The sequence below is a fragment of the Filicampus tigris genome, chromosome 14, assembly GCF_054856515.1.
Source record: "Filicampus tigris isolate MCC_2025a chromosome 14, RoL_Ftig_1.0, whole genome shotgun sequence".
NCBI classification, from domain to species: Eukaryota; Metazoa; Chordata; class Actinopteri; order Syngnathiformes; family Syngnathidae; genus Filicampus; species Filicampus tigris.
In genome coordinates, this window is record NC_141230.1 from 23,740,368 (window position 1) to 23,764,844 (window position 24,477).

Consider the following 24,477-nt stretch of genomic DNA (forward strand, 5'->3'; position numbering starts at 1 on the left):
CTCTCTCTCTCTCTCTCTCTCTCTCTCTCTCTCTCTCTCTCTCTCTCTCTCTCTCTCTCTCTCTCTCTCTCTCTCCTCTCTCTCCTCTCTCTCTCTCTCCTCTCTCTCTCTCTCTCTCTCTCTCTCTCTCTCCTTCCCTCCCTCTCTATTTTTTAATGAAATGCTACCGAAATATATTGCACTGACTTTGAATGTGTGCCAGTCAAATCCAATAAATCCTGTAGTTATTATTCAACTAAAGTTGAATTGAACGTTTGTAAGGCATATTAAGAATATGCAGGTGGCTATATGCAGGAATATGCAGGTGGTTATTAAGATGGAACTCAAAAAAAGTCAGCTGACGTTGTTACATCAACTCACGTGGATGTTAACGCCATCGGTCATGAGCGTCATGACCAGAGACGACGCGGTGACGTCATACGCGCCGCGTGACGTCATACGCGCCGCGTGACGTATGGTCGTCATGCCAGCCGAATGGAGTCACCACAGGTGCGTGCGTGTTGTCTTGTTAGCTCTTAGCCGAACTAGCTGGCAGCGGGCTTCAGACAAACTTGGCTCTCCGTCGGCAGTATTAGCCCTTACCTCCTCGGCTAGCCGCGCCATTTAGCGTCCAGCTGCCTCTAGCTTGTTCTCGTCGTTGTTATTGGGCTTCAAGTGTGACTTCGGTTGCCGTTTGCTCAGCTCACCCGACAGCTAGCCGAGCTAACGGCTACACTCAAGCCACGCAGCCGGCCACACGTTATCGCTGCTCGGCGAGGAGCTAACGTTTTGCTAACACTAACCAACTAGAGTCCAACTTCACAACTGGCTGGACTGGGCACTGCCAGCGGGCTCGTTCCCACAATCGTCGCTCATCCACTAGAGCGACATTTGGAAGAAGCTGAAAACGAGTTGTGTGCCCGAATGACGTCATTGTTGTCGCTTACCTCCAACGGATCGCATCAATGCCGACTGCATTGCCTGATCTTTGTATTCTATAGTTTGTCACGAAAAAGCGAATAAAATAAAGACCACATAAGCGTCGGTGCCATGCAGGCAACATTTCAAAGAGCAAGTGATTTAGATGAGACCAGAAGTGTTGCATCTTGCAAAGACAATTGGCAGTGATAAAAGTCATGTTTCCCAGCGACAAATTGAAAATGGAAGTGAGGACTTTTTCCTTTTTAACAGGTGAAAGTGTTCCAATTTCTGGCTAGCATCTAAACGCAAACTTGCCTTTCCTTTTTTACGGTCGGGGAGTCGGGAATGAGAATCATTTGTCCTCGCCGACTCCCCAATCACTCGGCTGGCGTTTTCATGCAGCTGCGCCACGTGGCTGACTCAGAGGGATAGTTTTGGTCATTGCCGTCACAATATGACAACGTATCGGCCAAGGGCCCGTTCATGACCTCGTCCGACCTTGGGAAGAGGGAGCGCTGCGTTGCGAGCGCTAACAATCTGCGTGCGTGCGTGCGTGCAGGAGGTCACGTGAGGTCGATGTTATCATTTCGGCCAGCGTTTGGGTGCCGGAGATCTGCGTAGGACGCGACCGTGGCGCGTATTCGCCAGCACAATGGGAGCCGTAATGACAGCCGAGGGCCTGCCATGTCCCATAATGCCTTGTGCAGCTGATAGGCCAGCTCATTTGCGTCTGCAGATACGCCTGATGGACCCGCGGCCATTGTGGCGCCCGCCACAAATGACTCGGCATTGTGTCCCTAATGGAGTCGACCGCCGGCCGGCGCTCGTGTCACTCACCCGGCCTGTCACTCACTCGGCGTCCGTCCGTCGGCGCTGGCTGTTTTTTTTGTTCATCTTCCTGTCGTCAGGCCAAGCCGCCTCCTGCTCGGGTCTTGCTCCTGGAACCTTTCTACGGCGGTTCGCACAGGCAGCTGCTGGACCTGCTGAGCGCCCACCTGGACTCCTGCGTGGCCTTCACCACGCCCGCCAAGAAGTGGCACTGGAGGGCCAGGACCTCGGCGCTCTACTTCAGCCAGAACGTCACTCCAAACCCGGCGTACAGGTACCCGCACCCCACGCGCTGCCGTCCACACGCGCAACAATTCATCCCCAACTCATCGACTCGCCAAAGAGTCCGCAACCATTTTCATCATCAATCAATCATTTCCAGATGGGTGCATTTGAACAAGTAAACGTGTTCAAATGCGGGTTAAAATGGTAAATGCTGGAAATCAAACCTTCCTGCGGTTCGCTATGAGAGTCGGAAAGAGATTGTTCAACGTTGTGGTCTACTCCATTGTGTCATCTTGGGGCACTTTGGACCTGGCCACCAAGCAACGAGCACTTGGCTAACACACACACGCACCAAACGCACACACGCACCAAACGCACACACACACACACACACACACACACACACAGACTTTGGATCCGAGACTTGTTTGTGTCTGGACCGTGAGACTTCTACCCATGTGACTGTGTTGTCTGGCTGGCAGGGTTTTGTTCTGCAGTTCGGTTCTGAACCTGTGCGAGCTGGTGGCTCTTCGACCCGATCTGGCTCAGCTGAAAAAGGTTCTGTACTTCCATGAAAACCAGTTGGTGTACCCGGTGCGCAAGGAGCAGGATCGGGACTTCCAGTACGGCTACAACCAGATTCTGTCGTGGTGAGCGTCGTCTTTTCGGCCGGGCCTCCCTGGCGGAGCCTCCCTGGCGGAGCCTCCCTGGCGGAGCCCTTTGCGAGTCACGTGACGTTTTTTCCGTCAGCCTGGTGGCCGATGCGGTGGTCTTCAACTCTGCCTTCAATATGGACTCCTTCCTGTCGTCCGTGGAGCCCTTCCTGAACAAGGTCCCGGACCGGCGGCCCCCCAAAAACCTGGTGCACGTCATTCGGCCCAAGTGTCAGGTCCTTCATTTCCCGCTGCACTTGGCTGACGTCAGCAGGTCAGTGACGTGATCCAGAAGGGACGTGCGCAGGCAGGATGCCGGAATGAAGAAGGCTCGCGCCGGACAGCGGACGGAGCGGCGCAATCAGTTGTATTGCGGCGTGAAATTTGGACGCACTTCATTACAGGATGTCGTCGCGTCATGTTTTTCCAAAATACAATATAACTGCATGCAAAATTTTCACGAGCGCCATCGGCCGCCCACTTCCGACATTCGGTCGGCCGGCCTGTGTGTGCGTGTCCACGCCGGTGACATCATCAACATATGACGCGTCTTATCCTTCCGCCGCATGTGTCCTCCTCGCTTGTTTGCTCTTTAATCAAAGAAGATCAAGTTTAATCGGAAAAACATCTGCTGAGCACCTTCATCCTCCTTAATCCCGTACCTCATCACACGCGCACGCGCACACATCATCCTCATCCGTGCGTGTGTCGCTTGTCAGTCATTCAGGACAAGGTGGTCAGCTCAAGTCCCGACACACAAGTGCACACGCTTGCACGCATCCTCATCTGTGCATGTGTCGACACGCACACACACACACACGCGCACCCCCCACACACACACACACACTGGAGGCTGAGGTGCAGGCACGTGCGCGGATGCCGCAGGAGGAGAAAAGTTATTTTCTTAAGATCAATATTGACTGATATGAAATACTTGGATCGGGACCGTTTTTCAGACGTTTCGCCCAGCCCTACTAAGCACATGAGGTTGAAAACGGACTTGATTTCCGCTTTATTGTCACCAGTTTATTTCACTCTTTCATAGTTAGGTTGACCTCTTCTCAAAAGTTGAGTCTTATGTTCAAACAAAATAACCTGAATCCATTTTTCTCCGGGTCATTCATTTCAATAGTTCAAAAAAAGGGAAAAAAAAATCCAATTTATATCGATATGGACCAATATAAAACACTTCTGTGGTGATATACTTTTCGGTCTCGACTCCTCACACGCACACACTGGTCCCTCTCGCCCATGTGAGTGTGTGCATGCATTTGTTGTTTCCAGGCTGCTTCCCGAATACCAAGTGGCGCGTGGCGTGGCGGCGGCGCACAGCCACGACGTCACGGAGGGGCCGGCGGGCAGCGCCGGCGCGCAAGTGGCCTCGGACCGCCGCCCCGCGTCTCCTGCCAAGCCACTGCACATCGTTTGGCCTCACCGCTGGTGAGGTGCCGCCATTCTTTCTCCACAATTGTCACCGTTGTTGTAAGGAACAACGTTTGCGCGTGGCTAAACGTTTCCCGTGAGTGTGCGGCGTGACGCCCGAGCGCAAAGGTGGCTGATGCCGGCGCGTTTGCGTAAACGAGCTTACGGTGCGGCGCTTTTGTCGTATGTGTTTTTGCCGTCCTCTCATGTCAGCAACACAGGCGGGGGCGCCCTAATCGGCTCTCAACTGAGCAAAACACAGCTGGATTACAGCTGCGCCGCCGCTTTTATTGCGCCGGCTCAAATTAGGATTAGCGGCCGCCAGACTTCATCTTCTTCTCATCTTTGCCGCTAATCTGCTTGTGGCCTGGATAGCGGCATCCTCACATTAGCGCTGCCCACGTTTGCCGTGTCTTCTGCAGCTCTCTTTGACAAACAGCAAGTGATGGCGCGCGTGTGCGTGTGCAGGGAGCATGACAAGGACCCCGAGCTGTTCTTCAACACCATGTTGAAGTTGAAAGAAGAAGGACTCAACTTCCACTTGTCTGTACTCGGGCAAACATTCAGCGACGCGCCGGGTACGCACGCAAAGCGACGCAGACGCAGACGCAGACGCAGACGCAGACGCAGACTGCGGCGGCCGGCCGCCGCTCGTGCTAACGCGTGTGCCCTTGTTTTCAGAGGTGTTTGCGCGCTGCCGCCCTCTGCTGGCCTCGCATGTGCTGCACTGGGGCTTCGTGGAGTCCCGAGAGCGCTACCTGAGGCTCCTGTGCCAGGCCGACCTGGTCCTGTCCACCGCGCGACACGAGTTCTTTGGAGTGGCCGTGTGAGACACGTCGCCTGACCGCCCGCAACTCGGGCCAGGCGCACAACGCGCAACACGCAGCGCGCAGCGTTTGGCAACCGTCTGCAGAGCGGCCACAAGAACCTGCAGCACCACAATACTGGAAATCATTTGCGGGTCTGCGTGTGTCTGTTAAGGTTGGAGGCGGTGCACTGTGGCTGTTACCCTCTGTGTCCCAATGCTTTAGTGTACCCTGAAATCTTCCCAGGTAAAAGTGCACACACACACTCACAGCCTGTACTTACACACACACACACACACACACAAACATTCACAAACTAGCTTTCTCACGCCCAATTTCACACACACACACATTTGAGCGCATGTGTGCGGCGTAATTGTTAGCCCCGCCCACATGATGTGCCTTCCAGCCAGTGACAATGACCCCCCGCCCCTTCTTTTCCCCTCAGCGGAGTACCTGTACGCCACTCCTCAGCAGCTCCTCAAGAGGTTGCGCAACTTCTGTGCCCAACCAAGACACGTACGCACACACACCCTCAAGGTATCGCACGCAGACGCAGAAACAGACACTAATTAATATGCAACACTTTCTTTTCTAGTAAGCGCCTCTCGGAATTCACAATGTCGCCTTGGTGACCCCCGCTGTCCGCCGTGGGCGGCTGGGCTAACGATGCGCTGGCGTTTGCCGAATTCTGCCACGCGAGTTGCACAAACATTTTCCACGTGGAAAAATAAGGACAGCAAAATGCAACTGTGTAGCCAACACGCTGCCATGTGAAAAGGATGCGTTGAAGCTGCAAAAAGCCAATGACGACTTTCAATCAGGAGCCAGTGTGGCTTGGCTTAGCTTAGCCTATCTTAGCGGCACTTCTTTGAGCTAAGTTTAGCATGTGATGTTTGTGTTCGCAGGTGGACACATCCCGTTTCTCGTGGGACGTCCTCGGGCCATCTTTCCGCAGTCTGCTGAGCCCGTGAGGAAGATCGATGCCTTTCCCCCCCTTTGATCAAGTGATCGTCAACAAACATAATCGGCTGGCAGGTCAATGGGAAACAAGACCGAAAAAAAACACTTAAGCAGACCTAGAGGCTTTTCTTCCCCTCACAATTGCGTTCATAATTCACTCGCATCGGGCCGTAACTTCCTATCTCACAATTTGCCCAGTCTCCAATTTTGGCCAGCCATCTGTCCTATTCGTCAGTCCACACGTGGGGGTGTTCTATGTTCATGGTTGAACTAACGTGCTGCTTTTGGGGGTCTCCTCAAAAAAGGGAGCATTTTGGACATATGGATTGCGATAGAAAGACCGTTCACAAGTGGCAATTGTTTTGTTAGTCAGAACATTTTGTTTATTGTTCCTATATTTGCTATTACTGTTCTTATGAAATAGATGTATTATTCTTTTGTGATGAAATGTACTTTTGTCTTTACTTGAAGAACTGCAAGGATGAAACATTGTGATGGCCACAACGTTTTTGTGGCTTTGGCACTTGATACTCATTCTAAAGGCCATTTTACTTCAACTGTTCCCCTCAACCAGCGTCGGGGGTCAAAAAACTCATTGCTTTTAATGACAATGAACCTCGAAAAACACGTTTCATACAGCACTTAAAAGAAAGCCCTTTTTATCCGTCAAACTGTGTTGTGTTGGGCGGAGGTCGGTCGGTCAGTCGTAAGGTGACGACGGCAAAGTTTTGCTTTCGCAGGATTTGCCGCTCTCATCAAAAAATTCCACTTGGCGCCTCAAAGCAGATTAAAGCGGAATTACGACCTCATCGCAAATAATCCCGAAAGCACGACAAGAGACAAACACGCGCCGGGGCCACCGCGCCAACGTCACCAAAGCCCAGGTCAAAGGTCATCGCAGCGCCTCATTACCCTGATGTGCTGCCCGGTGGACGCTTCATTAGGCACATCACAGGTTAAACATTTAGCCTTAGCCCCGCTGTTTTACCTTCGTTCGTTCTCTAAATAAACTTTTTTTTTTTTTAAATATTATCCTAATTGTGACTGCGTCTTGGCGTTGTGATGCTAAATAGCATTTGTGGTGCGCATGAAGAGCAAGACGAGTTCGTGTCACAGTGCAATGCCTCCCTCTGCTGGCATCCCTAAGAACTGCATATCCACTCGGAGGGTCGTAAGCAAATTCACATAAGCGGTTTGGATAATGGGTGGACTGAATAGATGTACACAAACACGTTACGTGCACTGACCTCACATATACACAATAGTATAGAGACAGAAGTTTACTAACCATGACAGAATGTGTACCATTATTTAAAAAATAAAATAAAAAAGGTGAATGTTTAGGCAAAACACGTTGATTTTATTTTGAACTCAAATGTAAGTAAAATGCCTTTCAGAAACAAAACAGCTATACAATATTTCACAAATCCTGCCGGCTAGTTGAACTTGTTCCCATATTCGAGGACTCGAAGATGTTTTTAAACGATTTTGATTTTTTTTTTTTTGGGGGGGGGGGCGTAGCCGTGAAATAGCAGGAAATTTGGTTGCCGTGCAGTAGAAGTGCAAAGTTGCTATCCACCTTTTTCCTCGTAGGTGAAATAGGCTCCTGTGCGGTGATCCATGGTATCGCATGTGTTGAACCACTGGAGGGCAGACTATGCCTGTGAGTAGAACATTACTGCAGGGAACGCATATCAAAAAGAAAAAGGAATGTTCAATGTTGTTGCAGGCAGTCAACAAAGGTGGCTCCGTGGTATCGCAGAAGAGAACAGTCTTTCTTTTTCGAAGAACCCAACCCAAAACATCAGTCAGTATTTGACACGCGGTTAAGGACGATAACGTGACAGACAAGACAGAAAAGCCACTAACGTACTTGCTTAGTCTTCTCGTTCTCCGTCCTCCATCCCCAAAATGGGCGTCCGTTCTTGCCCATGTCCATCTCTCTTGCCAGCCCTCCAACTTTTATACTGTACTATTGGTTTGTACAATAACGACCTGTCAACAGCAGCAAATGTGTTTTAAAAAAAAGTGGACCTTTGCTTTTCATCATCATCATCCTTTATGAACTTTGCAGCTTCAGTCATCGGCCTGCTGCATGCGTATACGTCGGCTGTATGTGTGCCACAAAAGTCACTCATATTAGCAAGTTGCCCCCAATATGTTTTGTCCACTCTAATCTTACAAAACGTACATATAGTGTGGGAGAAAGACTTTTTTTCACAATGTCATTTTTGAAGTGCATCTGCCAGTGTGCAATGACTACAGCGACGAACGGAAATATGGAGCGGCATTTTTGGCCGTTGATAAAAACATCAAGTGTCAATGCTGTTGCATTGTGATGATCATTTGGAAGTCGGCTGCTACTGTCCGGATGTTGCATCCCTGGCTGATTGCATTCCGTGCAAGTCATCAGTGTCAAGTAAGGGCCTTCATGCAGTGATGCAAGCTACACCAACTTCTATTGCACGCAGAGGTTTGTGATCTATTGCTAAATCGATGTTTTTCATTTTTAATGTCATTTTGACTTGGACATTTAGTACTTCTCGGTCTACGGAGAAAGATGAAATGGTCTTTTATTGTGAAAAGAGGGTAGAGTTTTTATTTTGACAGGGACTCGACGGATTTCATGTGGCGTCACAGGTTGTTTCCCCTGGTCTGGACGTCTCACCAGAACGCGCAGACAGCTCACAGCCGTGACAGGCAGCCGCTCGTCCGCCTCCATCCGACTTCCGACCACCCTGTCCGGCGTAGAGCGGCCAAACGGAGACGCCAGCGCCGCCGGTTTGTGTGTATAACGTTCGAGAAAGACGCACCCTCGCCGGCTAGTCAGCGGGCGAAAGTTCCGCGAAGCTCCAGCCTAAGCCTCCTCCTTGCCCGCTTCTCTACCGTCCTCCATCTCTTCCTCCTCCGACCATGGCAGCGGGGCCGGGGCGATGTGGCCGCCTGCCCGCCGCCGCCGCCGCCGTCGCCGTCCTCGTGGTGCTGGCCGTGCTTGTGCCGCGCGGAGGCGCGTTCAACCTGGACGCCGAGCGGCCGTCGGTGTACGACGGCCCGTCGGGCAGCTACTTCGGCTTCTCGGTGGACTTCTTTAAAGCTCCCAACAGCCAACAGTAAGAAAGATGTCTCACTCTCGCTACATTTACAAAGAAACGCCGAAAGCTCGCTGGACAGCCGTCCCGCTTTTGCTGGGTCAGCTTGACGCGGACGAGTGAGCCAAATGGACTTTTGGGGTTGTTTTGGTTTGTTTTTTCAAGCACTTTGGGAAGGTCGCTTGTTTCGAGTGGGAGCCTGGCTGCTGCGCATGCGCCACAGTGTTCTCCGGGTAGGCGTGGCTTCACTCGGCTTTGTGCGCCTTCACTCGGTCTCGCTTGTTGTCCATAATTGGAAACATGACGAGGACGCACTTCCTGGCGAAACCAAGCTGGATGAGTGCCTTGTGCCTTCATTTACCACTTGAATTCGAAACTCAAATCCACATTACCCGTTGACAAGGTTGAAAGTGCCATTCAGCCAGCCCATCCCCCCCAAAACAAACAAACAAACAAACCACCCAAAAACGTTTTCTTGGGTTGGGGGGGGGGGGGGGGGGTAAAACGGGTAATTCCCCAAAATATTCCAGTGACAAAATTGACTGTTATTTCATGAAATGTAATTGAGCCAAAAGTCTCGCACACCAGAAAGTGTGAAGAAAGGAAGTGTGGTTAGATGCTAAGAAAGTGCTAATTACACTCTCCCAAGTGTAAATGTGTGCGCTATTTGGAAAGCATGCAGCAAGATTGGACTCAGTCGACCTCATCGAAGCAAAAATGTCCTAATCTGATGATGCAAGAACTACGCTCATGGTCATAGTGTCCAAGGAGAAAGATTCTGTTGCACAGCCCACACGTGACGATAAAGCCAATCAGGCATTGAAGAGATTGGGTGTTTTTTTTGGGCTGCGCTAATGTCAATACAGAGAGCGCCGCACACTCGTTAAGATTCAGCTAAGACGTCATAGGACAAAAGTAGTCTCAGGAGGCACGCACCCGCATGTGTATGGGCCACTTGGATCAGGTCAGGTATTAAAGCGAGGATCCGATAATGGTCCGGATACGGTTGGAAAGCTGAGGCTATTGCAGAAATCTGAGGGTAGGGGTGGCGCGCACGCAGCAGAAGCCAAACGCGCCGGTCTTGACGCATAACAGATTCAGGCCGTTAGCTAGTCCCATTCCACCTCGGTCTACTGGCTCCCGCACTTGAGTAATAGGTGACTCCATTCGCCGTAACATTAAGCTTACAAATCCAGCCACCGTAATGTGTATTCCTGGGGCCAGAGCACCCGACATTGAAGCTAATCTTCGGGAGCTGACTCGCAAAGGGACTAGACACCAGAACAGGGCAGACAACACTAGGTACGCCGACATAGTGATACACGTCGGCTCCAATGATACGAGGATGAGGCAATCAGAGATCGCAAAGAAGAACATAGCAGGGGATGCGCTGCGTATGATCTGGTGCATATGTGAAGCCCTTTGAGACTTTCCTGTGATAAATACATTTGACTTGCCGCGCCGGAAGCGAGCCAGCGTGACGAGGCGCCGTGCTGATGTGCTCAGGTCGGACGTCCTGATCGGGGCGCCGCGGGCCAACGCGTCGGGCGACGTGCTGGAGCGAGGGGCCGTCTACAGCTGCCCCTGGGCCGGCGCCGCCGCCTGCCGCCAGATCCTCTTCGACTCCTCCGGTACGCCCGCTCCCTTCCGAATGCTTCCATTCACCGAGCTCCTTCGGTCGTCGCTTCGCTCGTTCGTTGAGTCTCCGCGGCGCTTTGGCTTGTCGCCAAATGTTTCCAATAGTAACGACCCTTGGCAAAAACTTTGGTTTTGCTCCAATTCAGCCATCTTTTTCTTTCCAAGTGAGCCTTTTTTCACGCTGCGCCTCCTGTGCTGGAACAGGCACGCTGGAAGTTCCGCTTCGCTCAAATTTGGAGGCCATTTTTTTGTAGAGAAATGCAAATGTCGTCCGAACGAGAAAATTTGGTCAAATTGCAGGAGGAAAATTCAAGAACCACACGGAGTGTGTGTATGTGTGTGTGTGTGTGTGTGCGTGTGCGTGTGCGTGCGTGTGTGTGCGTGTGTACGCGCGTGTCGGAAAAGGAATGAGTCTTGGTGCTAATGTCGACTGCATGATTCAACGGCATTATCGGGGATTATTGCTGGGTGTGTGTGTGTGTGTGTGTGTGTGTGTCATAGAACAGGAAGTGAGCAGCTCAACCCTTGCGCCATTTTTGGGGCAAACAAACATGACAGCTTAGCATTGTGGAGACCAAATGAATTGGCATTTGGCCATCCCGCGACCAGTTTGTGTTTGGCAGACGCCTGCACGAGTTTGAAAAATAAACAAACAAAAAAACCGACCACCTGCCAATTTGAAAAGATTTCTTTGTTTGGACTCACAGAATAAACCCCCCCCCCCCCCAAAAACCAAAAAGTTTTTCATGCGAGTGGTCCATGTGTCCAACACATAATGACGTCATTGTTTGCCAGCGAAACCGTGTACTCAGTCTGGAATGTGAAACTTGTGAGCCTTCAATGGGCGCTTGGGGGAGAAGGGGCGGACCTCCCGTGTCCCCGTGTGGCTGAGCTGGGGCCGGGCGCGCCCTGCGGAGGTCGCGCGGCTTCAGGGTCGCACCTGCAAAAGTCTGAGTGGCCGGCCCCGCTTTTTGCAGGTGACCGGAAGAACGCCGACGGGGCGCAGATGGAGTTCAAGTCCAAGCAGTGGTTCGGCGCTTCGGTGCGCTCGGACGGCGAGCACATCCTGGTAAGACGCTCGCGACTCTTCCGTCGGCTCGGGTTGAATCTCTCGCTTCAGCTCGCCGATCGTCACAGGTGGCTCATCCGGGGCCAGAAAGGAAAAGCCCTGCCACAGTTTGGCTTTAGCCGAGCCGCAGGCGCTTCTACTCAACCGGCAGGTAAACGAGCTCAGTTGATTCCAAGCACCTGTGGCAGGGCTTTTCCTTTCTGGCCCCCGGATGAGCCGCCCCGTACGTGGAAAGATCAACATCGGCATCGTGGGCGACGTGCAATCATGTTCCGCTTTGATCTGAATGTGAGCAGTCAGATGCAAACTTCAACGCGCATGTGCTCGAGCGGGAGCGACGTGTTAAATATGGCGATAGTACGCATGTGGCCAGTTTTTCCACAAAGGCCAAACGGAAGCCGGGACTTCTCTTGCTGACGCCGTCGGACGAGAGCGACTCGGCAAAGTCACCGTAGGTTGCGGCCCGGCTGGGAATCACGTTGACGAGCAGCTCGCGCATCGATGACACTTGGCTTCCAGCGCAAAATGGCCGAGCGTCAACGCGGGGGCTCGCCAGCCAAGCTTTTGGCACGGAGCGGAAATTCCAATTGAAAAAGGAAAAGCAAGTGGCGTGCAAAAGGCCAAACTGTGATCACTGCGCTCCCAAAACAAAACCTTGAGCCCGTTGATGCTTTTCGTCCACCGCCCAACTCTCCTTGGCAGCCTTCAAACGGCTCAAGTCTTTGTGCCGAGCTTGACGTGTGCGTGCGTGCGTGCGCGCGCGTGTGGGACCCGCAGGCGTGCGCGCCCCTCTACCAGTGGTCCACCTTCGGCGTGTCGGAGCGCGAGCCGGTGGGGACGTGTTTCCTGAAGAAAGATGAGACGGTGGTGGAATATTCTCCCTGTCGCTCAAGTGCGTCTCGCCCGCCTACGCCCGCCCAACCGGCCGCCCGCGCCGGCGCGCCCTCTCCCGGCCAATCACGCGCTTGTTTTTTGCAGGCGCCAACTCGCCCGAGGGGCAGGGGTTCTGCCAGGCGGGCTTCAGCGCCGACTTCCTCAAGGTAGGCGCCCCCGGCCGGCGTGCTAACGTGCTCAGGTGCTAAGGGAACTTGCGTGTGTTGCAGATGGACAAGCGAGTGGTGGTGGGAGGACCCGGAAGCTTCTACTGGCAAGGTCACGTCAGCCGCATTTGACTTTGTTTCCCTCTTTGGCCTCTCGCTGTTGCCGCTCGAGTCCAGGGGTGCCCGAAGTGGGGCCCGCTGCGCTCGTAGTCCGCCGCTTACTTTGTCCGCTGGGAGGCGACCAGAAGACGAAAGGTCCTCGCCTGCCCCCTTTCCGCCCTTCACGCGACCTTCGCTTGAAGAAAAAACGAGCTTGGCAACGGAAATTGTTTTGTTCTTTGCTTTTTGCAGCGAGCGACGGTCAGTCAGCTCGGTGCGGGCCGCTCCCGTTTTGCTTGCCGTCGGCCGTCCCGAAAGTCAAAAGCCTGCCGCGGTTGCTCTCGTGTTGCAATCGGGAAGTCAACAGGGTGCGCCTGAGACGAGTCTGTGCGTGCGCGGCCGAATGGGCTCCCAACAAACGCTGAGTCATGATCGGCCGCGCCCACCGATTGCGATGCAATGCGGAGCGCGCGGCGTTGCGCTCCACATCTGGCGTGTCGACGCTTGGTCTATTTCCGCTGCCGCGTTGCGCTCGACACGCCGGGCAAGAGCGTCAAGCTCGATCGGCCGAAAGCCAAAGCGCACGTCCGGCTCGGGAACGCAAATGTGTTGAAACGGACCGGCCCGAATATGAGCGGCAAAAGTTGAAAGCGTCCCGAACGTGAGAGCGCGGAGCCTTTCGTCCAAACGCCTTCCGTGTCAAGTCCGAGCGGAGTCGGAGCGCCGTCGGCGTCAAGCGGAAGCTTGAGACCCGCTCCGTCCAAGCTCTGCATTGTCAAGGAGCTTCACTCGCTGGGCCAGTCTGGAGTTGATTGTCCCATTCCTCCCCTCCCCTTCCACAGGCCAGCTGATATCGGACGACGTGTCTGAAATCTTTGCCCGATTCGACAAGAGTTACATCAGCCCCTACGGAAACACGCTGGCCACCAAGTCGGCCGGCGCCCAGTACGACGACAGCTACCTGGGTAAACAAAATGGCGCGCGGGCCCGACGGAAGGGTCGGACAGCGCTCACGCCGCCTCTCCTTTTTTCCACCAGGATATTCGGTGACGGTCGGAGACTTCAACGATGACGCCAAAGAAGGTAGCCTCCACGTAGGCGCTGGCCGTACTCGCTCACCGCTCGGGCCGCTTCGTCCGCGCAGTCCGTCGCGGTCCGAGTTTTTGCCTCGGCCTGGTTTTGAGTTGAAAGTGCGCCCCCTCCCCTGGTTGCAGATTACGTGACGGGTGTGCCGCGGGGGGACAAGGCGCTGGGTTACGTGAGTGGCGCACTTCCTGCCGCCGCTGTTGCGTGCGTGCGTGCGTGCGTGCGTGCGTTGACGCCCGTGCCGTGCCGCCTTTCAGGTCAACATCTTCAACGGCCACAACATGGAGTCCATGGTCAACTTCACAGGAAGTCAGGTGAGCGCACTTCCTGCCTGGCCATCGGAGCGCGGCAGGCCCGCTCCCGTCCGCTCGCCGTCTGCTCCCTGCCGCGTCTCGCTCAGGAAACGTCAAAGGCGCCGTCGCTTCTTTCTTTGGCTTGGCCTTTGCTGGCAAACGGCCAGCGCTGCGGTCGGAGGAATGTTCGGTGGCAGGTGCCCTTTTCAGTGTCCCAAGTGCACGGGGCGGTTTTTCGCCCTTTTTCCCGACTGTGTGCCTTAGGCCTCCAAGGAAAACAAAGAAAATTTTGAGCGAGGTGACAAGTGCCCGCTGCCCTTGTCACCTTTTTCTTTGCAAACCAAGCAGGGCCGAGCACTTGGGAGACGTCGGAAATCCTCGATAAGAAAGAAACGACTTGTCGCCTTTGCGAAATCAGGCCGATGGCAGCTTTTGCTTGCAACAAAATGACTTGGCAGGTTGCAAACGCGTGGCAAACGCGTTGACGCGGCGCCTTCCTTCTCATGCGCTTTCCGGGCCGGCCCAAATCTTCCGCCGTGGCCTCTTTCTGTCCCTTCAAGATGGCCGCCTACTTCGGACACTCAGTTGCCGCCAGCGACGTCAACCAGGATGGGTGAGTTGCGCGCTCGCTCGCGCTTGTTCACCTTCGCATGTTACGCGACGCTCGTGCGTGCACTCAGTTTGCTGGACCTGCTGGTGGGCGCGCCTCTCTTCATGGACCGAGGCTCGGACGGGAAGCTGAGGGAGGTGGGACAGGTAACGAACGCGTCTGCACCTGCGCCTGCGCTTCATATCTTCGCTAGCGCGCTCACGTGAAATGTGCGTGCGTGTTGCGTCCAGGTGTGCGTGTTCTTGGGTCGAGGAGGATTTTCCTTTCAGCCTCCGCTGATGCTCACCGGCTCCGAAGTCTACGCCCGATACGGCTCGTCCATAGCCGCGCTCGGAGATCTCAACATGGACGGATACAATGGCACGCACGCACGCACGCACGCACGCAGAGACGCGCGCGCACACGCAGGTCTGTGCGCGCATGGTGACGCGTTGTGTGTTTTTGCAGACGTGGCCATCTCAGCCCCCTACGGCGGTGTGGAGCACCTGGGCCAGGTGTACATCCACAACGGCGGTCCTCAGGGCCCGTCACAGGCGCCCTCGCAGGTACGAGCGCCACAATGGCTGGCCGCGTGCAGTCGCAGGCCGTTTGCGCGGCCCGTCCGCCGTCGTCGTCACGGTGAGGATCGGCAGGCAAAGCGCTGCGGGTCCAGGTCCACTTCCCGCTTGCCGCTGAATGACATGAGCCCCCCACGCCCCCCGTGCTGCTTTCGCATCCCAAAAGAGGGAGCGCGTGCGGGCGTGACGGGGGCGCCACCCGCCGTCCCGAGCAAGCCGCCTCGCATCGGCGGCCAAACAAACTTTGCGCGCCCTGAGCAGAAGGGCAAAATGCCGTCCACAGTGATGGACGCTTTTGTGAAAGGGAAATGCTTTGCTTTTCAAATTGAATACAATCCATTCGAACAGTGACGAATTTGAGGAAAGAAAATGTGTTCCTCATTTGTGAATTTTCCAGTGTGAATATTTGTCTTCTTCAAAGAACCTATTTGGTATGTTTGCCACGCGCGTTAGTTGGAGCACATGTGCAAATGAGCTGTTTTTTTTTTGGGAAGCGTCATCTTAGCATACATGCTAACTAGCATGCGTGCCACCCGCCAGGTCCTGCAGGGCAAATGGGCGTCCAGCTACATGCCCGCCAGCTTCGGCTACTCCATGACGGGAAACACGGACATAGACCGCAACGGCTATCCAGGTGCGCGCGCGCACACGCACGCACACAAAGTAGGTGTGATGACAGCTTGTAAATGTTTGTGTGTCACAGATTTACTCGTGGGAGTCTTTGGAGCCGACAGGGCTGTTTTGTACAGGTAAGTAGCTTCCGTGTGTGTGTACATGTGTTATGATGCGTGCGTGTGTACAGGTGCTCCCAGCTGTGGCATCTGTAAGGCTGCAATGCACTTTTTGGAGTGAGAGGCCTCCCCTGAGCTCCAACATGCAAACGCGTGCGTGTGTGTGTGTGCGCGCGCATGCGTGCAGAGCGCGGCCGGTGATCAGCGTGAATGCCACGCTGGACGTCAGCCCTCAGATCATCAACCCCGAGGAGAAGAGCTGCACGCTGCCGTCCGGCGCCTCCGTGTCTTGGTGAGCCAGCCGCCGCCTCCTGCCGCCGCCTTTGTCCTCCTCCCATAACGTGCCTGCCGTCCGTCTGCCGTCCGTCTGCCGTCCGTCTGCCGTCCGCAGCTTCAAGGTCAAGTACTGCCTGAAGGCCAGCGGGCCAGGGGCGCCTTCGTCCCTCAGTGAGTACGCTTCGGGCCGCTCGGCTCGCCTCCTCGCGCGCTTCCTGTGACGGTGTGTTTCCTCGGCGGCGGCCAGCGTTCCGCGTTGACGTGCTCCTGGACCGGCTGAAGCAGAAGGAAGCGGCCAAGCGAGTCCTGTTCCTGCACGGCCGAAGCGTGAGCTACGCCAAGAACATGACGCTGAGCAACGGCGGGGGGCCCGCCTGCGAGGAGCAGCACGTCTTCCTCAGGGTAGGACCGGCGTCACGCCACGCCACGCCACGCCTTCCCTTCCCTTCCCTTCCCTCCCTCCCTCTCTTTGCTCTTCTTGATTGACAACTAGGTAGGCCATGATCAAATTGATTGATGAAGATTTTTGACAACACTGGCAAACAATTTTGCTTGAGTTGGCTCCGACAACATTTTTGGTGCGGAATCCCAAAGTGAGTTTCACTCGCCTGTCCGGTTTTTGAGCCGCTTTCTTCAAACGGATGAAATCGACGCGTGTCTGTCAATCAAAGTCTTGCGGCGGAGGAGTTCCGAGCTGGGAAACCTCCTGTGGCCCTTTGAAGGCTACGCCGGCGCTTGCCAGCTTCAGCGCCTCTCCTCTTCATTGCCAATTTGCTAGCTTGCTGATTGCAGCTGCCGCTGGGGCGATGGCCTTTGACCTCACAATTGGGAAGTCGCCACGTAGCCGAGTGCCATCGCAATCGGCTCTTCTTACTGCGGCCGCTGCCTGGCATGCTGCTTATCCGGACGGGAGGCCGTGGGGAAAAAAACTGGACGGCTAGGCAAGAGAGAGAAAGTGACTGTTTTTTTTCCCCCAGATTGTTCCCTAGCGTAAGCAATGAATTGTTTCCAAATGGTCGGAATTGCCGCCTCCCAACAGTAAATCTTGTGCGATGTGTGCAGTCCCCCACGAAAGCCGCTTACAAATTGACATTTGCAGTCGTCGGGAAAAGGGCACTCCACATTTTTGCCCGTTTTGGGCCCGGAGCGCTCATCCGCCGATGTCGATTTGAAATCCTGCCCGATTTGTTCCGAGAAGGGATGGAAAGAAAAGGAAAGGAAAGGAAGTTGAGGAAGGCGGTTTGCGCACGTGCTGGTCTTTGCGGCGCTTGAGCGTCTTTTGTGGCGGCAGGACGACCGCGACTTTCGCGACAAGATCACGCCCATCTCGGTGGTTCTGGAGTACGCCCTGGACTACCGGCGCGCCCGAGACCGCAACGGCCTGCTGCCCGTCCTGGACGTGGCGGCGCCGCCCAACGTCACCCGACAGGTAAGCGCTTGGCCCGGCCCGGCCCGGCCCGGCCCGGCCCGGCCCGGCCCGGCCCGGCTTGCTTGCTTGCTTGCTTGATTGCTTGCCCGTTTGACGCCTTCCTGCGGGCGCGCAGGCTCACATCCTGCTGGACTGCGGCGACGACAACATCTGCAAGCCCGACCTGCGGCTGTCGGTCCAGAGGTGACGACGACGACGACGACGGCCGCGCCGCGCAAACGAAACCGCGTGGGCGCCGGCCGGCGTCTCTAAAAGCTCTCTAAATGGGCAGCGACCGTTCCGAGATGGCCATCGGCGACGACAACGCGCTGACGCTGGAGATCGTGGCCGAGAACCGCGGCGAGGGCGCCTACGAGGCCGAGCTGCACGTCTTCCCGCCGCAGCAGGCCGACTTCACCGGCGTGGTGCGCAGTCAGGTGAGCGCCGCCCCGAACTGACCGCTCGGTGACCGCTTGGCCGTCCACGTGGCGCTCCAGTCCAGAAAGGCTGTTTGCAATCGAACCTCGGCGGTGTCCAAACACGCTCCTCCTCGGCTTTTTCATCCGTTTTTCCTCCCTTTCCCGACTTTGGTCACGTGACGCCCAGGGCGTCGGCCCACGGGAAAGGCCCGCGCCCCGACGCCGACGGATGACGTGATTGACGTTTGTCAATGTCCAAAAAGGCTCGCGGCCACCTTTGAAAAGATGACGAGGGCGCTTTTTCTTTCCTTTGCTCTCAAGCCAGCAAAAGTATTGGAAGGGACGTGTCCGATTTGCCTTCCTCTTATTTTCAAGCGATAGCTTGTGGCTCCTTTGAGAAATGCGTCATGCGACCAAGCGTTGTGACTCAGCTGAGAGATGGTCTGACTTTGCCGGTCTGGAGCGTGCCGACGACCGACGCGCGCCGACGACCGACGCGCGCCGACGACCGACGCGTGCCGACGACTGACGAGTGCCTTTGTGCCGGCAGACGCTGAGCCGGCTGTCGTGCGCCTACAAGAAGGAGAACCAGACCAAGATGGTGGTGTGCGATCTGGGCAACCCCATGAAAGGCGGAACCAAGGTCGGACAGAACCTCACGCGCACACAAATGTTGTATCCAAAGCTGAAAGGAGATGTGTTTGAGTCAAGCACTTTTCACTTCAATCAACATCTGAGAAACCTCTTCTCTGTGACTTTTCGTTTTTGATTGAAGATGGCTTTTGTTTCCACCGTTTTATTTGCCGGAGAGAAAAGAGTTTGTCCCAGAAAACAAGTCTGCATCTAGGTCATAGCAAGTTGTGTTGGTGCTCCCCCCCCCCCCCTCACTTGCCAATTGTCCGCCCCTTTTTTGGGCAGGTGCTGGCCGAGCTGCGCTTCAGCATCCATCAGCTGTCGGAGGACGACACGGACGTGCGCTTTGACCTGCAGATGGTCAGGTCAGATGTGCAAAGAGGACGGCCGGTTGTCCTCGCTTGGCCTCGGCTCACCTTTGCCGGCCGGCCGGCGCTTTGCCTCTTTGCAGCTCCAACCAGTTCAACAGCACCAGCGCAAGAGTCTCCAGCGTCACCAAACTCATTGTTGTGGCACAAGTCTCCATACGCGGGTAACGCGCACAGCAAAAGTGGAAATGGCAGCTTTTCGTCATGGAAAAGGATGAGACCAAGGGAAATGTTTTGGTTGACACAAAGGGCTTGGGCTTAGCGGCTGTGCTTCCAACACAAGGATAGGCATCCAAATGGAGTCAGCTGCCCGCCCCCTTTCTCATGAGCCCCGTATAAAGTTCGGCCGTTCTAGTAAGCTTGCAGCACCAGCTGCGCTCCTCGGACGGATGTCGAGCGTCGTGCGCTCATCTTTTGGGGAACGTGACAACAAAGCTGGCATTTCGGCAGGGGTGTGTCCACTTTTGATATATATGGTGTGTGGGTGCGCACTAAACCTGTGTTTGTAGCACGTCGTCTCCTGGTCAGCTGTTGCTTCCCATCGCCAACTGGCAATCCAAAGTTCCTCCGCTCACCGGCGATGACATCGGACCGCAAATTGTGCACGTCTACGAGGTACGCGCACAAGCACACACTGCTAGGCTGCTCCTTTTTCTCTTTTTTTTTTTATTTTCCCGTTTAGAAGCTGTGAAGAAGACACGGGCGTGTATGAGCACGCCCCAAAAATTACCCTGAGGAAGCTTCCTTTTTTTTTTTCCTTTTCTTTTTGACGAGACAATTTGCCGCTATGGGTGACCCAAATGAATGAGTCCAGATTCCAAACATGGCCCTGAAGTGTGAAAGAGTTCGGGTTCCCCAAAAAACCGAGGCTCTTTTCCCCAACCTGGGATGAAGGTCCTTCCAAGTCATGTTTTCCATAAGCTTCACTGTGCGCTCTTGATTGCCACTTGAGTACGCTATTATTTTGGGGGGACTTCTTGACTTTGCTTTTGTAGCTGCTTTTAACTGTTGTACTTTTGGTCTGACCGCGCCAAGCATCTCGGCTTCCGTTGCGTGAACGGAAATGCTCCACAAATCAGGGATTCTCTTTTCTTCGACAACCACCAGCTACTGCCTACTAGCTCGTAAACATCCAAACGATGTTAAAAAACAAAAAAAACATTTCTTTAAGTCCCGTGTATAATGCCTCCCTTTCATTGTTTTGTTTTTGTTTGTTTTTTTTGGGGGGGGGGCATAAAATGAGTGTTCTGTGTGTGTTTGCAGTCATTTCCTCAAGTTTAGCCAGTTTAGAATTGATTTCTTATTGGATTTCAAAAAGCAAAAGAAGCAGCAGCTTGTCATTATTAGGGATGGCTGAGTAGCGCTAGCGGGGGAACCGAAGGCATCCATGCACAGTATGACAGATGCGATGTGTACGGCAAGAGAAAACCATTGTAGTAAAAGGCCGCAAATTTCATCGGGACATGGCTGCTTCAAATTAGAAGCCGTTATTTTTGAGGAAAGCTTACGTATCAGAAGTACCCGTGCTGTCGGTGACGACACCGCGGTTGAGTCCTCGTACCGGTCGGGTCTTGAAGACGGCATCGGTTGCGCATGAGCCAGCCGACGTTGGGGCGGGATGAGGCGGCGGGCCCCTGACGGCTTTTGTGCTTGCGCAGCTGCTGAACAGCGGCCCCAGCACGCTGAGCCGAGCCTCGCTGGAGGTGGAGTGGCCGTACGCGCACAACAACGCCTCCCTCCTCTACATCACGCACGTGGACACGGAGGGACCCGTCAACTGCTCCAGCGACGTGCCACTCAACACGCGCAACGTCACCGTAAGAGGCGCTTGCCGCCGCCGCAAGCTGCGCGTGGGCGGCGCTAATGCCGGTTTGTGGCCGCCAGTTGGAGAGTTCCCCGGCAGCGCTGAAAAACGCCAGCGGTGGAGACGGACAGACGGAAGGACGAGAGCGCAAGCGCCTGCGTAAGCGAGATATGGAGACGCGAGGCGCCGATGACGACGACCTCGTCAGGCTGGTAAAAGCCGCCGCCGCCGCCGCAGCCGGCCGGCCGGCCGGCACGCGGCGACGACCTGACGACTTGACGTGTGCGCGCAGGACTGCGGCGCGGCCGCCTGCGTGAAGCTTCGCTGTCAGGTGGGCCGTCTGGAGAGGAAGAAGAACGCCATCGTCTTCATTTACTCCCGACTGGACGTCAACAGCTTCCTCAGAGTACGCGCGCGCACGCTCCGGGACAGCGTGGCATGGTCATCATGGTTGCGGTGTGTTCGCATTTAGGCGGAGAACGAGAATCGCTCGTACGTGCTGGTGTCCGGCGCCTCCTTCAACGTCATCCAGATGCCCTACAAGAAGATTCCGGCCACGCTGCCGTCCAACAGCACCACCGTAAGTCGGGCGGGCGTCCGGCGGGCGCTAGTTCGCACGTCGGCGCGCTAACGTCTGTCTCGCCGGCAGGTTAGCGTGTCGGTGCTGTGGGTGGCCGACGCCCCCCAGCCGGTGCCGGGCTGGGTGGTGGCGCTGGCCGTGCTGGCCGGCTTGCTGCTGCTGGCGCTGCTCATCTTCGTCATGTACAAGGTGAGGAACAGTAACCCGCCGTCTGCAAAATGCAGCGTGACCACCTCGAAGGCCGCTTGACGCGTGCTAACTGTCGCGCGTGCGTACCTACGTGAGCTCTTGTGACTGCTGAGGGCGAGTCATGCCGGAATTTCAGCTTCTCAAGTCAAGTTGGCCAACCAACGGAAGGAGGGCTTCATTCGGTCACACGCCAAAGCCAAACAATAAGCCATTTTTCTATTGGCAGGATCACACCCAAAGAATGCTTTGCCAAAATACACACACACACACACACACACACACAGGACTCACGGTCCAAGTGTGCAAACGGTTGCTGCTTGAAGTCCAGGCAGATTTTGGACCGACTGGTGTCGCGCCAAATTTCACCTGTCAATGATCAGATAGGACGCGGCGGTCATTGAAAAGTTGCGCGAAAAACGAGCTCATCGAGTGGCCAGAGGCGACTTCCAGGTGACTTGAAGCACTGAAAAGTCTCAACGGGATTCACAAGGCCGCAGTTGACAAATTGCAATGACTGATTTTCAAGTGGGCAAAAGTCTGCAGCAGGTGCGCCCGACAGGCAGCGCCTGCTCAATGTGGCCACAAACAAAGTCAAGCAAGCAAAACAACTTTGTGCTTGCAACGCATCGCAAGCCTTGCGCATGGCAAATGTGCAAGTTGCGTTCCAGAGCTTTCGGCAACAAATTTCTTGCCTCCGTTCGCTTTTTGGGGCCTTTTCTGCCACGCGCGCCAGAGCCGCCCGCACTCTGCTTGACGCCCGTGTTTTTTGTTGTTGTTTTTTTTCCATTTTTCACTGCAAAACGCCGCCCATGACTTTACTACAGCAGACTTTTTTTTTTTTTTTTCCTCCCCCTGCTCAACTCATCTAATGTGCAACTTCTGCGCCGGCCTTATCATGCGCAGGCATTTTTTCTTTTGGGAATGGAATGTTGCGCGCGAGCGTGCGCCTCGTTGCTGCTGCCCTCCATCGAATGCTTGTGATTGGCTAAGCAAGCGCAAAAGGACCTTAACGACTTCCTGACGTGTATACGCAGTTGCCATGTTAGGAATATGTTAAATGCAGCTATGATAAGGCAATTTGATGCTTCGGCTGTCATGTGTATGTGGGAGATGTGCTGATAACGTGCGTGCGTGCGTGTCATCTGTATGTGGGAGATGTGCTGATAACGTGCGTGCGTGTCGTGTGTGTGTGTGTGCGTGCGTGCGTGCGTGCGCATCCAGCTGGGCTTCTTCAAGCGAGTGCGCCCCCCACAGGAGGACTGCCTGGAGAAGGAGCAGCTGCAGCCTGAGGAGAACGGAAACACTGACACCTAGCCTAGCCTAGCTTAGAGTAGCATAGCGTAGCACAAAGGCACACGTGAGCACCGTCACAGACTCTTTGCACTTTGTTGGCATCCGCACAAACGTAAGGTTTCTCCACTAAGCCCGATGCTAAACTCGTCATCAACATGCTAGCCACTGTTCTTCGCTAACACTGCATTTGCCCAACATGTTTTTTATTATTATTTTTTTTACTTCTAACACTTTTAAAGTTGAACTAAACCCAGGATGTCAAAACTTTGCCTTGTACATTTCTCCATCTGCTGCTGTTTACACCACATCACTCTACAAAGTATTTATTGAAAAAAAAGTGTGTGTGTATGTATGTATGTATGTGTGTGTATGTATGTGTATATATATATATATATATATATATATATATGTATATGTATATATATATATGTGTATGTATGTATATGTATGTACATGTATACACACACACACACACTTTTAAAACATCTACTGGCTAATGCGAGCAGCCATTTTTAAATCATTTCAGTCTCACGAGAATGTGAAATGTACTCTTTAATTCCCGCTAGCTTGATTTCCTAAAATACCCAACAGAATTGTTCAAAATTCAGCAAGGAGAAGCTCGGTCCAAGTTACGAGCCGGCCAATGGCAGCTGTTGTCGCATCCAAAACGTTGTGACGGCAGCTACTGCGGACTGCGCTCAGGATGGACCCCACCAACAATTCTGTGCATTACGCCAACGAGGGTCTCAACTTCAAAATAAGAGCTTGCCCAATTCTACTTGCCTTGTTTGGCTTTTATTTTGCAGTTGGTCCTCGTGAACAAACATGGTGGCTGGCTTGATGTAGAATGTTCACATTTTATTGCTGTCATGTGCTGTTGCCACCAACATTAACAAACCGTCTTTTGAATTTATATGCTGAAAAAAATAGAATTAATGACGCTATTATTGTTTGAAATTGTGTAATACGCCGCCCATCACTTTGCACTTCCTGCTGATCAATTTTCAATAAGCCTCGCTTACTCGAATGTGACGTGGATGAATTATTTGCTTTGTTTCCTCAAAGAAATTTTCCATCACAAATGTGTGTTTTGACAATTTGTGGCACATGTTGCCAAAAATACAGATGTTTGGTTTAGTTCTCTTTAATATTTATTTTTCAAAATCACTAGCTAGTTAGCAGATGTAAACTGGACCTGGCTAACGGACAAGCTAGTTCGCTAGGCTAATGGCGTTCACCCACAAGTTTCTAGCCGCAATATGCTACTTCCTGTTAGCACCAGGCTTCATTGTGTTAGTGACTTTTTTTTCCCCTTCCTTACGCTAGCAAATGCATTTGGTGCACTGAATGTCGCCGAAAAGCTCCAGCAAAGCCGAGCGACGCCCAAGGTGCTCGGCTAGCTCGGTGTCTGATTTTGTTTTTTCTTTTTTGATGGTCTTTTGTCACGTAACTTTGAAAAATAAACTCCTTTCTCAACACTTTAGTGTCAGGCGCCATC

The 24,477-nt window shown here is 53.9% G+C and overlaps 2 protein-coding genes across 4 annotated transcripts; both read left to right on the plus strand.

Moving 5' to 3' along the window:
• Positions 1 to 326: 326 nt before the first annotated feature.
• On the plus strand, positions 327 to 7,134 carry qtman (queuosine-tRNA mannosyltransferase). Of its 3 annotated transcripts, XM_086051039.1 has the most exons (10): positions 327 to 489; positions 1,809 to 2,002; positions 2,436 to 2,603; positions 2,704 to 2,880; positions 3,891 to 4,046; positions 4,497 to 4,606; positions 4,710 to 4,854; positions 5,010 to 5,080; positions 5,283 to 5,374; positions 5,743 to 7,134. In XM_086051039.1, exons 1-10 carry the CDS (start codon positions 475 to 477, stop codon positions 5,806 to 5,808), a joined length of 1,194 nt encoding a protein of 397 aa, XP_085907165.1. In that variant the 5' UTR covers positions 327 to 474; the 3' UTR covers positions 5,809 to 7,134. The 3 variants fall into 3 exon arrangements, with proteins under 3 accessions (XP_085907165.1, XP_085907163.1, XP_085907164.1); XM_086051037.1 differs by lacking the exon at positions 327 to 489 and having other exon boundaries at positions 500 to 2,002; XM_086051038.1 differs by lacking the exons at positions 327 to 489; positions 5,743 to 7,134 and adding an exon at positions 5,433 to 5,734 and having other exon boundaries at positions 500 to 2,002; positions 5,283 to 5,353.
• Positions 7,135 to 7,978: 844 nt separating this feature from the next.
• On the plus strand, positions 7,979 to 24,457 carry itgav (integrin, alpha V). The gene is made up of 33 exons (XM_086050999.1): positions 7,979 to 8,270; positions 8,438 to 8,907; positions 10,393 to 10,517; positions 11,502 to 11,593; positions 12,371 to 12,485; positions 12,572 to 12,633; positions 12,697 to 12,745; positions 13,575 to 13,697; positions 13,771 to 13,815; positions 13,947 to 13,990; positions 14,076 to 14,132; positions 14,672 to 14,724; positions 14,792 to 14,867; positions 14,952 to 15,081; positions 15,169 to 15,266; positions 15,819 to 15,912; positions 15,982 to 16,027; positions 16,197 to 16,301; positions 16,401 to 16,456; positions 16,533 to 16,687; positions 17,577 to 17,714; positions 17,830 to 17,897; positions 17,986 to 18,130; positions 18,663 to 18,755; positions 19,031 to 19,110; positions 19,197 to 19,277; positions 19,623 to 19,728; positions 20,772 to 20,930; positions 20,998 to 21,129; positions 21,210 to 21,323; positions 21,390 to 21,497; positions 21,567 to 21,686; positions 22,908 to 24,457. The coding sequence occupies exons 2-33, from the start codon at positions 8,711 to 8,713 to the stop codon at positions 22,998 to 23,000; spliced, it is 3,159 nt and encodes a 1,052-aa protein (XP_085907125.1). The 5' UTR covers positions 7,979 to 8,270; positions 8,438 to 8,710; the 3' UTR covers positions 23,001 to 24,457.
• The last annotated feature ends 20 nt before the right edge of the window (positions 24,458 to 24,477 follow it).